Raw genomic sequence first — 14,490 nt, 5'->3', positions numbered from 1 at the left:
TTTGTAAACAAGCCAGTGGGGATCCTGGGTAACATCATTGGTCAGATATATTTGTTTACATTTCAGCAATGTTGGGGAGCTGTTGTTGGCAACAGGAGAAGTTGTGGGGGATGCATCATCCGGCTACGATCATCATAATGGACATGGATCTACAGTACATCTCTGGATATCGTGACTGATATCAGGCCACATTGTTTATTCATTTAATTATTTTCTTTATTAAAGAACTTTTTCAATGCTGTGTTTTTTTTTTTTTATTTACTTTTGCAATTTAATTTAGTGGATGAGTAAAAAGAAAGACTATGTACCTATTAATCATTCACATGAGAGTGGTCGAATATACAGTATAAGTAAAAAGAGTATTGGGACGCCTGCCTTCACATGCTCATGAACTTTAATGGCATGGTGGCCCACCCTTTGCAGTCATAACAACTTCAACTCTTCTGGGAATGCTGTCCACAAGGTTTAGGAGTGATGGGAATGTTTGACCCTTCTAGAAGCACAATTGTGAGGTCAGGCACTAGAAGTGGAGAGAAGGCCTGGCTCACAGTCTGCACTTCAATTCATCCAAAAGTTGTTCTATCAGGTTGAGGCGACACTCTGTGCAGGCCACTCAAGTTCTTCCACTCCAAACTTGCTCACCCATGATTTAATGGACCAACATGACTGCGCACCAGTGCACAAAGCAAGGTCCAAAAATACATGGATGAGCTAATTTGGGTGGAGAAACTTGACTGGCCTGCATAGAGTCCTGACTTTAACCTGATAGAACATCTTTGGGATGAATTAGAGTTCAGATTGTGAGCCAGGCCTTCTCTCCAAAATCAATACCTGACTTCACAAATGCGCTTCTGGAACAATGGTCAAACATTCCCATAGACACACCCCTAAGCCTTCCCAGAAGAGTTAAAGCTGTTATAGCTGCAAAGGGTGGGCCAACTCAATATTGAATCCTACGGACTAAGACTGGGATGCCATTAAAGTTCATGTGTGTGTAAAGGCAGGCATTCTAATACTTTTGGTAATATAGTGTACTGTATGTTGGCCCCTGTATTCGAATTGGTTTCCAGATTTTAGTATCTCCCATCAGCAGATCCTTACATCCCTTTTGGGGGTAAATGATGTGGAGATCAGGCTCTTGGCAACACCAACATGAAAACAAGATGCATTCCAAGGCAGGGAAATCTTTACCCCCTCCCCAAACTTGTAAGGTACTGTCCCAATGTTGAGGGCGTGTGGCCTAGTCTGGTTAAACGGGGCACACGCTTCCACCCCCTTTCTGTTATTTTTTTAGGCACCCCACATTTTTTTTAAAATGGTGTGCTAACCCTTTAAGTGAAAACAAAATTAGCGTAGATTCTCACATTCTAGAAGAGGCTTGGTATAAGAGTTTGATGAGTTTGAAACACTTTGATTCTTGAGAGCGCCAAACTGAGAAAATTCAGTATAATTCTGGTACTGCACCTCCTTAGGAAAACATACTAGAGTCACACAGCGAAGTACAGGTAATACATAATAATTAATTGAAAAGGTGTCATGGCAAAGCACAATGCTCAAAAACAGTGTTCAGTGGCAGCCACAGCTAACAGCCACCATGTCATCATACTGCTTCAAAACAACATTCTCTTCATCATCAAAGTAAAGTAAGTTAATTGAATTAAGGCGATCCGGAACGCAACATGGTGTTCCAATGTCTTGATTAAGTTTGAGAGCATGAACAATGGACTGTACAGTAGCATGATTTGTGGCACCCAAACCTTGTCCCATAGGAAATAGACAGGTTCCCTTGCAGTGGTAGGCATTGTATCCCTTTGGCGAGATGATCCAGCCATCCCAACCAATGTCTTCAAAGTCCACATAAAGAGGCTTGCGTTCACATGGAGGATATCCACTAGGATATACATCCCGGGTTTTTCTTCTTCTACTATGGTCCATTACTAGTGGGAACTTATGTGTTGCTGGATGTATGAGAGAAGAAACTTCAGATGGTGGAAGAGAATCTGAAATAAAAATGTATACATTATACAGTATATTTGACTTGGATGTGAATATTGTGTTCTTCAGTTATGCTTTTCTAAATATGTTAGCCATCATATCATAATGCTGCACTCCATGTGCTTTTAAGTTTCATGATGTGTAAAAATCATCACAGTGGAGGCACAGACCTTTAGTGTTGACAGAGTCTACTAGAAATTGAAATCTAGGAAATTAATTTCTTTGAAATTCATCTTTCAGTAGAAAAATGTATACGTGGGTAAAGTATAACAAAACTTATACTATATTACCAAAAGTATTGGGACGCCTGCCTTTACACACACATGAACTTCAATGGCATCTCAGTCTTAGTCCGTAGGGCTCAATATTGAGTTGGCCTACCCTTTGCAGCTATACCAGCTTTAGCTTTTCTGAAAAGGCTGTCCACAATGTTTAGGAGTGTGTCTTTGGGAATGTTTGACCATTCTTTCAGAAGTGCATTTGTGAGGTTAGGCACTGATGTGAATGAGAAGGTCTGTCTCGCAGTGTCCATTCTAATTCATCCCAAAGGTGTTTTATCGGGTTGAGGCCAGGACTCTGTGTAGGCAAGTCAAGGTCTTCCACCTGAAACTCACTCATCAATGACCAGTGCTTTGCGCACTGGTCCAAATCATTTGGTGGAGGAGGGATTATGGTGTGGGCTTGTTTTTCAGGGGTTGGGTTTGGTCCCCTAATTCCAGTGAAGGGAACTCTTAAGGTGTCAGCAAACGAAGACATTTTGGCAATTTCATGCTCCCAACTTTGTGGGAACAGTTTGGGGATAGCCCCTTCCTGTTCCAACATGACTGCGCACCAGTGCACTAAAAAAATTCATAAAGACATGGATGAGTGGGTTTGGGGTGGAGGAACTGCACAGAGTCCTGACCTCAACCCGACAGAATACCTTTTGAATAAATTAGAGCGAAGACTGTGAGCCAGGCCTTCTCGACCACATCAGTGCCATTACCTCACAAATGCGCTTCTGGAACAATGGTCAAACATTCTCATAGACACACTCCTAAACCTTGTGGACAACCTTCCCAAAAGAGTTAAAGCTGTTATTAGCAGTATTATCTCCTCTAAAAATCACAGAGAACACAAGTGTGTTTCTTGCATGATCACTATGTGAAAATAAAGGGGTAAAGCCTGTAAAAATAAAATAAATGCAGCCACCATATCTAAGGGCTGGTTATTGTGTAATGGAGCACAATGATTCCTCAGAAATATAAGGTTATAGTCTTTTGAAAGCCACCATACTACCCGCTTGTAGCCCTAACAGTAAAGAACCCCCCACGTTGCCTGAGGTTAAAACGCTTCTCCTCTAATCGCATTGTATGCCCTCGAGTCCTCATGCAATCCCTTCGACTGAATAGCTTTTTTTTCTAAGCTGAGATCCCTATTGAGATATTTATAAATTGCTATCATGTCCCACCTCAGGCGTCTCTTCTCCAGGGAGAATAAATCAAGCGATTGCAGACGCTCTTCATAATTGAGGTCCCCCAATCCTCTAATCAGTTTAGTTGCCCTTCTCTGGACTCTCTCCAGCTCCAACACATCCCTCCTGAGGACTGGCGACCAGAACTGGACAGAATACTCCAGATGCGGTCGGACCAGAGTTTTATAAAGTGGAAGGATTATAATCTTATCTCTGGAATACATCCCTTTCTTTATGCATGCTAATATTCTGCTGGCTTTGGCAGCTGCCGCTTGACATTGCATGCTATTGCCTAATCTATTATCAACCAAGACTCCCAGATCTTTCTCTATTTTTGATTCCCCCAAGGGTTCCACTCCTAACGTGTATTGTGTTTTTATGTTTCTAGTTCCCAAGTGCAAAACCTTACACTTCTCCACATTAAACCTCATTTGCCAAGTCGTTGCCCACTCCGTTATTTTGTCCAGGTCATCCTGTAGGATATCTGCTTCATGCTGTGCAGTTATTGCCCTGCCCAATTTTGTGTCATCTGCAAAAACTGATATCGAACTACTGATCCCGACCTCAATGCTGTTTATGAATAAATGTTAAGAGATTGGTTTGACAAGAATGCCCATTTGTAAACCCGTGCTGATTACTTCTGATGATGTTGTTGTCTTTAGCAAACTCTACGATATAGTCCCTTATAATCCCCTCCAGAAGTTTACATACTATCGATGTCAAACTGACAGGCCTATAATTTCCCGGGACATGCCTCTGCCCCTTTTTGAATATCGGAATCACGTTAGCTTTCCTCCAATCCCCTGGTACATCTCCTGTCCTAATACTGTCAGCAAAGATCAGTTATGATACTCTTTTCTTTTTTCACTTCATGTCCTTCTGATATTCAAAGCATATTGATAGATGCACTTCCCTTTTATCCTTTTTAGAGTTTACTGCATTCTGCATGTATTCAGAAAATCCTTAGTTAGTCGGTCAGTCTCCAGCATGGAAAATTAGGAGAATTCTTCCAATCACCAAAAAAGACAACAATAAAAACCTGACAGCTGTTCTAACCTTTTCCAGTTTTATCCAAAACTTAAAAATATATATATTTATTCTGGTTTAAAAGTATACAAATTAAATTGATTGCAAAGTTGTTTCTGAATGAATTATTTATGTTCATAAAAGTAAACTGTATCTTACCCGTGTCTTTTACAGTGGAAGTTGTATATGTGTTTATTGTTGCTCTCCTGCCATCATCACTAAAAAGGACCAAATAGGATTTCTTGCTGTCTGGCTTGCTATTTACAAAAGTAAGGGGGTCAGCTTCTAGGACATTTCTTGAGGGTGGGGTAAAGGCAATAAGGAAACCATGGTTGGTACTGTAATCTCCAACCCACCTTGAAACCTAAATGAAAAAAATTAAAAAGTACATGATCGTTGCGTCAGTTACATAGTTACATAGTTAGTCTAGCTGAATAAAAACACAAGTCCATCCAGTTCAACCCACAGAGAGGGATAACAAAAAAACACACACACACAAATCAAAAATCTCCATATACTCAATCCTTTACCCACAGTTGATCTATGAGCATGAAATGGCTGCAAAGGCAAAAAAAAAAAAAAAAACAATAAAGCATGATCCAAATTACTCCAGTTGGGGGAAAAAAATCCTTCCTGATCCCCCAATAGGCAATCAGATGTTTCTTGGAATAACTTTACCTATAAATATTAGTATCCAGTTATATTATGTGCATTGAAGAAAGCATCCAGGCCTTTTTTCAAACAGTCTACTGAGCTGGCCAGAGTCAGCTCTTAAGTCTATTCCACATTACCATAGCTCTTCTTGTAAATAAGCCCTTCTATATTTGGAGGCTTAATCTCTTTTCCTTCAGTTGTAAAGAGTGCCCTCCCTCTCTGATGATCTTAAATGATCTTAAAGTGACTAACTCTACGCAAAGTTCACTATATAAGAACAAAAAATAGAAAAGTAGGACTTTGAAGGCCAAAAGGAGGGATGCTCACAATTACATATATAAAAGTATACATAAAAATATTTGTACAAAACATAAATTGACATAAAAAATATTCCAATACACAAATGTCCCGACACGTTTACTCCAAAGGCTTCTTCAGGGCTAAACAGACCTTACATACAATAGCTACAAAAAAATATATACATCAATTATTTTTCAACCCCTTCCTCCTATCATGTTCTGTATATTTGAAGCAGAGAGACATGTAGACACCAACCTAATCATGGTTGTGATGTGGATGTGACTTGCATATTCTATGGGGGCAAATCACACTGGATCACACAGCCCTTGCTACATAGTTACATAACTAGTCATTAGTTAGGTTGAAAAAATACATATCTAGCTAAACCCATAGAAAAAAATAGGTAGTAAACCTCCTTACACACAATACTATACCCACAGTTCATAAAAAAAAGCAAAAAAAAAAAAAAAATGCAGGAAAAAAAGTCCCTCACCTTCCAGCTCCTACTTCATATTCGCATATATACTTATTTTATTCAGCAGCCCCTAGACATTCAGAGTGGTCTAACTAAATAAATGAAAACCACATGCACAGTTAAAGTTGAACTTTTTCCTTCAAAAGTTGTATGGTGCCAGGCAGGGTTGCACCGCAAAGACCTTTGGACCAGGGCTGGAAGACAAGTATTTAGGTGTAAAGCCTCGTACACACGTACCGATTGTTGGCCGTGAATTTTCGGCCCCCGCCCGATCGGCCGATTGTCGGCTTGTTAGTATGATGCTTCCGACAACCGACTGCGACTTTTCGGCTTAACAAAATCTGGTGTGCATGCTATAAAATTTTTGTTGGCCGTCACCAGAACGGCCGATTGTTCATCAGTCAGTACAGATTTTGGCCGACAAAAGTCAGATGAGCAAGACGGGGCATGCTCAGAGAAGAAAAAAACACACGGAAAGTAAACCAGCACATGACATCACTTCTGCAGTTGGTTGTTGTTGGCCGACAAAATGCGTGTGCAGTCTAGAGCACATTTCAACCAACACAACAACACTGGACAAAAGACGGGCGATTGGTCGGCCAACAATCGGTTGGGGCTTTAGTATCTAAGCTGCAGTTTTAAGCTGCATACACCTAAATGATTCAGAGTAGTGACTCATTCCTTTTCAACTCCTTTCCTGATATTTTAAGACCCTGAGTTCAGAATTTTAAAGTAGATACTTTTGCTTTGTTCTCTTTTTTCAAACCTCATACTGCTTTGAAGGTGTGCTTGTGGCTGCACTGAAATTGAAAAAGGCACCCAAAACCATTTTTTTAAAAGTGACCAAAGACCAATATAACTGAAAAAGCATAAAGAACGTTTGTTATACTATGCACATGGCTTATTAAGGGTTTAGCTTTGGTAACCATTTATCAGTTTGCAATACATTGATATTAATGAATATTACTTACTGTTTGAGTGACATTAAACACCTCCCAGCCTTGTGAATGCAGGGGAAGAAGTCGAGACAAGATTAGATTTCCTTTCCAGGGTCCTGATGAACTGTCTAACAGCTCATACACATCCACCTAGAACATATGAAATGAGCATGAAATGGCTGCAAAGGTTAAACAATACAGTAAAATTAATAGGCACATGCTGTTAGTAGAATTTTGCCACTAGATGGCTAGAAAGATGCATTGAAAATGCTGTTAATTTCCAAAGCGTAGGGTGTTGCCAGTTAAGAAATTGTAACATGTCAGAAGAAGAAGGGCTGATTGAATGTAGTTTATGATAGGACTGGATGTTGATATTAATATAACTGGTAGAAGTGTTTAGGAGAATTCTATTCAATGTAGATTGTAAACATTCTTGTTTTTTTAGGGGAGTAAAACCATGCCAAAGTATTATATCAAGATATTACACTATTACTGTCCTATTGAGATGAGATTCAACTTAACAACTTCTGGACCGGAAGGATTTGCCCCTTAATGACCAGGCCATTTTTTGCAATTTGGCACTGCATGACTTTAACTAACAATTGCGCGGTCATGCAATGCTGTACCCTAATTAAATTTATGTCCTTTTTTCCCACAAATAGAGCTTTCTTTTGGTGGTATTTGATCACCTCTGCGGTTTTGATTTTTTGCGAAATAAATGGAAAAAGACCACAAATTTTGAGGAAAAAAATATATTTTCTACTTTTTCTTATAAAAAAATATCTAATAAACTCAATTTGTGTCATACATTTAGGCCAAAATGTATTAAGCTACATGTCTTTGATAAAAAAAAAATCTAAATAAGCTTATATTTATTGTTTTGCGCAAAAGTTATAATGTCTACAAACTATGTTGTATATACTGGAATTTACGCAGCTTTTACTTTCTGACTGCCTATCTCATTTCTTGAAGTGCTAAAATGGCAGGGCAGTACAAACCCCCCTACATTACCCCTTTTTGGAAAGTAGACACCCCAACGAATTTTCTGAGGGGCATGTTGAGCCAATTGAATATTTAATGATTTTGTCACAGGTGTTTGAAAGATAACAAAATAAAATATTTTTACACAAAGTTATCATTGGAATTATATATTGCACACACAGTCCATAGGTATATGTGAAATGACACCCCAAAATACATTCTGCTGCTTCTCCAGAGTACTGGGATATCCCACGTGTGAGATTTTTTCAGTCTAGCCACGTACAGGACCCTGAAAACCAATCATCGCCTTCAGGCTTTCTAAGGGCCGAAATTGTTGATTTCACTCCTCACTACCTATCACAGTTTCGAAGACCATGAAATGCCAAGATAGCACAACCTCCCCCCCCCCCCCCCCATGACCAATTTTTGGAAAGTAGACACCCTAAGCTATTTGCAGAGAGACATTTTGAGTATTTTGCAGATCTCACTTTTTGTCACAAAGTTTTGAAAAAATAAAAAAAAAAATGTTTTTTCCTTTTCTTTCTTCATTTTCCAAAACAAATGAGAGCTGCACAAATACTCACCATGCCTTTTAGCAAATACCTTGGGGTGTCTACTTTTTGAAAAGGGGTCATTTGGGGGGGGGGGGGGGGGTTGTGTGCTTTCTTGGCATTTCATGACCTCTGAAACTTTGATAGGTAGTGAGGAGTGAAATCAACAATTTACGCATTTTGAAAGCCTGAAGGCGGTGATTGGATTTTGGGGTCCTGTACATGGCTAGACTGCCAAAAAGTCTCACACATGTGATATCCCCGTACTCAGGAGAAGCAGCAGAATGCATTTTGGGTAGTCATTAAATAGCCATTGCATGTTTGAGCAATATATAATTTAAATGACAACTTTGTGTAAAAAAATAAATAAATAATTTTTGGCATTTTCCCGATACTTGGAGCAAAATATAAAAAATATTCCATGGACTCAACATGCCTCTCAGCAAATAGCTTGGAGTGTGTACATTTCAAAATGAGGTTATTTGGAGGGGTTTTGTGCTATCTTGACATTTCAGGGCCTTTAAAACTGTGATAGGTAGTGAGGAAGTAGAATAAGCAATGTATGCCCTTAGAAAGCCTGAAAGCAATGATTGGTTTTTGGGGTCCCGTACACAGTTAGGCTCCCAAAAAGTCTCAAACATGTGTTATCCCTGTACTCAGGAGAAGCAGCAGAATGTATTTTGGGGTGTCATTCCACATATACCCATGGCATGTGTGAGCAATATATAATTTAGTGACAACTTTTTTGTGACGGCTAACCCAGCACGTGGTATTGTACTTGGCAGTGAAGAAGGCGGGAGAACTGTCTGGTGGTAGGGGGCTCAATTATTAGAAGGACAGAGAGGACAATCTGTCAAAAAGACCGTAAGTGCTGAACTGTATGTTATTTACCGGGCGCTCAGATTTGGCACATCATGAATCTGGTGGACAGATTATTGGGTGGGGCTGTGGAAGACCCAGCTGTCATGGTACACGTGGGTACCAATGACAAAGTTAGAGGGAGATGGAGAGTCTTAAAAATCAATTTCAGCTAAATTAAGGAGAAGGACCTCCAAAGTAGTATTTGAAGAAATACTACCTGTACCTCGAGCCACGCCAGAGATTCAGTGGGAGATTAGGGAAGTTAACAAGTGGCTAAGGAGCTGCCAGCTCTTTAGTAGAGATGGATTGCACCTAAATGGGGAGGGTGCAGTCGTACTGGGAGATAAGATGGCCAAAAAGTTAGAGTGGCTTTTAAACTAGGTGATGGGGGGAGGGTACAGATGTAGAATTAGCCAGCGGGGAGCAAGGTTCAGTGGGCATTAATGGGGGAATTAGCGGTATGGTGTCCAGAGATCCTAAACCCAAGGTAGTTAGGCTGACAAATCGCAAGTGCAACCTTTATAACATTGAATGAGGATATAGTATGCAACCGGACAAATTTATGAGGTTTGTATGCAAATGCTAGAAGTCTGGCCAACAAGACTGGAGCTGCTAATGTATGAGGAGGATTTTGATTTCGTGGGGATGTCAGAGACTTGGTTTGACAGCTCTCATGATTGGCTGGTGACCATTCAGGGGTATACCCCATATTGCAGAGATAGAGAAGGTATAAAAGGGGGAGGGGTATGCCTGTAAATGCCTGTATATCAAGAACAATGTGCAGGTAAATATGAGGGACGATATCACGAATAGGGAAGAGGTAGAATCCCTATGGGTAGAGCTTCAAAGGGAAGGTACTATGGGGACAGTAATATTGGGTCTATGCTATAGGCCCCCTAACCAGAGGGAGTTGGACCTCCTATCACAACTTGGAACGGCAGCAAGGATGAGAAATGTCATTATGTCAACTGGCTCCAGGGGAGGTTGCAAAGGGTGGTGATTAATGGGGAGTACTCAGATTGAGCGGGTGTGGAAAGCTGGGTCCCCCAGGGTTCTGCCCTGGGGCCAATCCTGTTTAATTTATTCATAAATGATCTAGAGGAGGGGATATCGAGCAAAATCTCAGTATTTGTGGATGATACTAAACTAAGCATGCCAATATCTTCTGGGCAGGATGTGGAAACCTTACAAGCGGAACTGAACAAAATAATGGGGTGGGCAACTACATGGCAGATGAGGTTTAATGTTGAAAAATGTAAAGTAATGCACCTGGGTGCCAGAAACCAGAAAGTAAGCTACTCACTGGGGGAGGGGGGACCTCTGGGTGAGTCTAGGGTGGAAAAGGACCTGGGGGTACTGGTAGACAACAGGCTTGGCAGTGGCATGCAATGTCAAGCTGCTGCAAGCAAAGCCAACAGAATACTGGGATGTATAAAAAAGGGGATTCACTCCAGAAATAAAGAGATTATTCTTCCACTCTACAAGACTCTGGTCCGGCCACATCTGGAGTATGCTGTCCAGTTCTGGGCACTGGTCCTCAGGAAGGATGTGCTGGAAATGGAGAAAGTCCAGAGAAGGGCAACAGAAATAATTAGGGGAATGGAGGACATCAGCTATGAGGAATGACTACAAGCACTGAACTTATTCTCTCTGGAGAAGAGACAATTGAGGGGGGATATGATATCAATGTACAAATATTGTACTGGCAACCCTAGCATATGGAAAAACCTATTCAGAGAAAGGAAATACAATAAGACACGTGGCCACTCACTAAAACTAGAGGAAAGGCGGTTTAAATCTAAAATACACAGGGGGTTCTTCACTGTAAGAGCAGTAAGGATGTGGAATTCTCCTTCGCAAACAGTCGTATCAGCAGGGAGCATTGATAGTTTCAAAAAACTATTAGATGGGCACCTTAAAGACCACAACATACAGGGGTATGCAATGTGCGGTTAACATAGACAAACACACACATCATAGGTTGAACTGGATGGACTGATGTCTTTTTTCAACCTCACTAACTATGTAACTATGTAACTATTATAATGGGGGATTTTATTTATCCAGATATAGACTGGGCAAAAGGAACCACGCATTCTTCTAACGCTTGCCATTTCCTAAATGTTGAACGCACCGACAAGAAACAATGCATTACTATACCTACTGATTACTAACAATACAGACCTGATCACGGATGTAGAAATACGGGGCAACTTAGGAAACAGTGACCACAGGTCAATTAGTTTCGGTATAAATCATAGTAATAGGAAACACAAAGGTAATACAAGGACACTTAATTTTAAAAGAGCCAACTTCCCTAAACTGCGCTCTTTGCTAGACAATAAAAAATGGGAACCCTAGGAACAAAGAACACGGAGGAACGTGGGAGAGCTTCAAGAACATACTATAAAAAGGGATTGGCCAGTGCATCCCACAGGGGAATACTTCTAAAAGAGCTAAAATAAACCCTGGGTGGCTAAACTCCAACATAAAAATGCATATTAAAACTAAAGAAAAGGTCTTTAAAAAATACAAGGCTGAGGAGTCATTGGCAGCATTCCAACAATACAAAGAGTGCAAGAAGAAATGTAAAGGCGCAATCAAGGTGGATAAATAGAACACGAAGGGCAAATAGCGGAAGAGAGTAAAAAAAAAACCCCAAAACTATTTAAGTATAAAGATAGTAGAAAAGTTAGGCCAGAATTTATTGGCCCCATAAAAGAGAGGGGAAAAAAGGGAAAGGGAATCTGGCTACAAAGGACAGAGAGAAGGCATAGGTGCGAAATCATTTTTTTCTCCTCAGTCTTCACAAAAGAATTGGAGGGCTACATTAACCCAGCCTGTAATGTTAAAATTAATACACATTACAGGAAGCACCCTCATGGTTAACAGAAGACAGACTCAGAGCAGGACTTGAAAAACTTAAAATAAATAAGTCACTGGGACCAGATGGCTTACACCCGGGGGTCATTAAAGAACTTAGCCAGGTGATAGCCAGACCATTGTTCCTCATTTTTATGCATAGTCTACTGATGGGAATGGCGCCAGCTGATTGGAAAAAAGCCAATGTGGTACCAATATTTAAAAAAGGGCAGAGATATATCCCGGGGAATTATAGGCCAGTTAGCCTAACATCAATGGTCTGCAAGATATTGGAGGGGATGATAAGGGACTATATACAAGACTTTAGCATGGATTCATGAAGAATCGTTCTAGCCGGACCAATCTATTAACCTTCTATGAAGAAGTAAGTTGCCATCTGGATAAAGGAAGGCCTGTGGATGTGGTGTATCTGGACTTTGCAAAGGCATTTGACACAGTTTCCCACAAAAGCTTACTGTACAAACTAAGGTACGTAGGTATAGACCATAGGGTGTGTACCTGGATTGAAAACTGGCTCCAGGGGCACAAGCTCAGAGGGTGGTAATAAAAGGGGAGCATTCGGATTGGTCAGGTGTGGAAAGTTGGGTCCCCCAAGGATCTGTCCTGGGACCAATCCTGTTTTAATTTATTCATAAACGACCTAGAGGATGGAATAACCAGCACAATCTCTGTATTTGCGGATGATACTATGCTAAGCAGGCCAATACCTTCTATACAGGAGGTGGTAACCTTACAAGCAGACCTGAACAAAATGGGGTGGACAACTACATGGCAGATGAGGTTTAATGTTGAAAAATGTAAGGTAATGCACTTGGGTGTCAGAAATACAAATGCAAGTTACTTGCTAGGGGGAGAATCTCTGGGTGAAAAAGGACCTGGGGGTCCTAGTAGACAACAGGCTTAGCAATGGCATGCTGCAAGCAAAGCCAACAGAATACTGGCATGTATAAAAAAGGGATTCACTCCAGAGATAAAATGATTATTCTCCCACTCTACAAGACTCTGGTCCGGCCACATCTTGCGTATGCCATCCAGTACGAGGCACCAGTCCTCAGAAAGGATGTGCTGGAACTAGAGAGAGTCCAGAGAAGGGCACCAAATATAATTAGGGGAATGGAGGACATCAGCTATGAGGAAAGACTACAAACATTGAACTTATTCTCTCGTGAGAAGAGACGCTTGAGAGGGGATATGATATCAATGTACAAATACATGAAACAGTTTGAAAGCAAGGTGGCCAGAAATCTTGTTGGGGCATATACAAGGCTGCAAACTTCTGGTTGAAGTGGTTTATGATGGGCCAAATTTTGTGAAGCCATATCCAGGGTCACCCCGAGGATGACAGAGTTCATTGTCACTGAAGTGCATAAACCGCAAAATTTGCTTGTATCTAGTCCTGGCCATGGCAGCAGAGAACATGGGCATTTGATGAATTGGGTCAGTTGACCAATATGACCGCAATTCACTCTTTTTAGCAATGCCCATGAGGAGGGATAGGCCCAGAAAAGCTTTAAATTCGGAAACCGTGATATGTTTCCATGCAAATTCTCTGGCAAGGGTCAAATTTGATTTGCGGCGATGAATCGATCGGCATATAAATTGCTTTGGTCCACCATAGATCTGTAATGATCTTCTGTGATAAACAGCTCATTAAAAACAAGGGAAATAAAATTGGCTGTTTCAACCTGAATTCCAGGTTGGCCAGTAAATGGGGAAGTACGGGCGCTGCAGAAGTGGTGGGCTCCCAATCAGGATTTGCAAGCGCATCAGGAATGACACCATGGGCTCTATGGGCCTGTCTTTGAATTATTGGTGGCTGCAGAATACTTGTGCTAGCCACCACACCAGCTTGAACTGCACTTATGGGACTTGCCACGTCACCAAGTGTTACTGCACTGCTGGTTTGACTATGACCAGGATGTACTAGGCCGCTGGTGCTTGCCAGTTCACCAGAAGGTTGAGCAGCACTAGTACCGACACTCTGCTGCATATGAGAACCCCTGTGGTTGTTGCACTGTAGCAACAGAAGAACAGGGTCGGTTATGCCTGACCTTAGCAGGGACCACTACTCCGTCGCCAGAGCTATCTGTCAGGGTGCCGCTGCTGTCTACAGGTTTGAATACTGAGCCTGATTCTGAAAGTGAGGCTTCTCCATCACTCTCATCTGTCATGCTCAGCATCGTGTAGGCCTCTTCACTAGTGTACCACTGTTTGGACATTTTGGCCAATAAATGTATAGATACCTAGTGTGACTCATAGGTAAAAAAGCACCTGGTTGTCAAGGACTTTTTGAACTGCTACCAAAAAATGTACCTGCTAGTGCTAGCAGATATCCTGCCTGACTCTGCTAAAGCTGCGGTTTAGTGTGCTGTG

The 14,490-nt window shown here is 41.1% G+C and overlaps 1 protein-coding gene across 1 annotated transcript in view; it reads right to left on the bottom strand.

The window, feature by feature from the left end:
- Positions 1-1,446: 1,446 nt before the first annotated feature.
- Positions 1,447-14,490, bottom strand: part of LOC309564315 (bone morphogenetic protein 2-B-like) — a gene marked incomplete at its 5' end in the record, with an annotated part of 31,281 nt that continues 18,237 nt past the window's right edge. Inside the window, 3 exons of the mRNA XM_082268944.1 lie at positions 1,447-2,000; positions 4,634-4,838; positions 6,875-6,991. Of these exons, the coding sequence (XP_082125070.1) occupies positions 1,567-2,000; positions 4,634-4,838; positions 6,875-6,991 (756 nt within the window). The 3' untranslated portion in view covers positions 1,447-1,566. The remainder of the gene's footprint in view (positions 2,001-4,633; positions 4,839-6,874; positions 6,992-14,490) is intronic.

Source organism: Pelophylax lessonae, assembly GCF_965119305.1.
Source record: "Pelophylax lessonae genome assembly, chromosome: 9".
Taxonomy (NCBI): Eukaryota; Metazoa; Chordata; class Amphibia; order Anura; family Ranidae; genus Pelophylax; species Pelophylax lessonae.
This window is presented reverse-complemented; position numbering and strand designations above follow the sequence as displayed.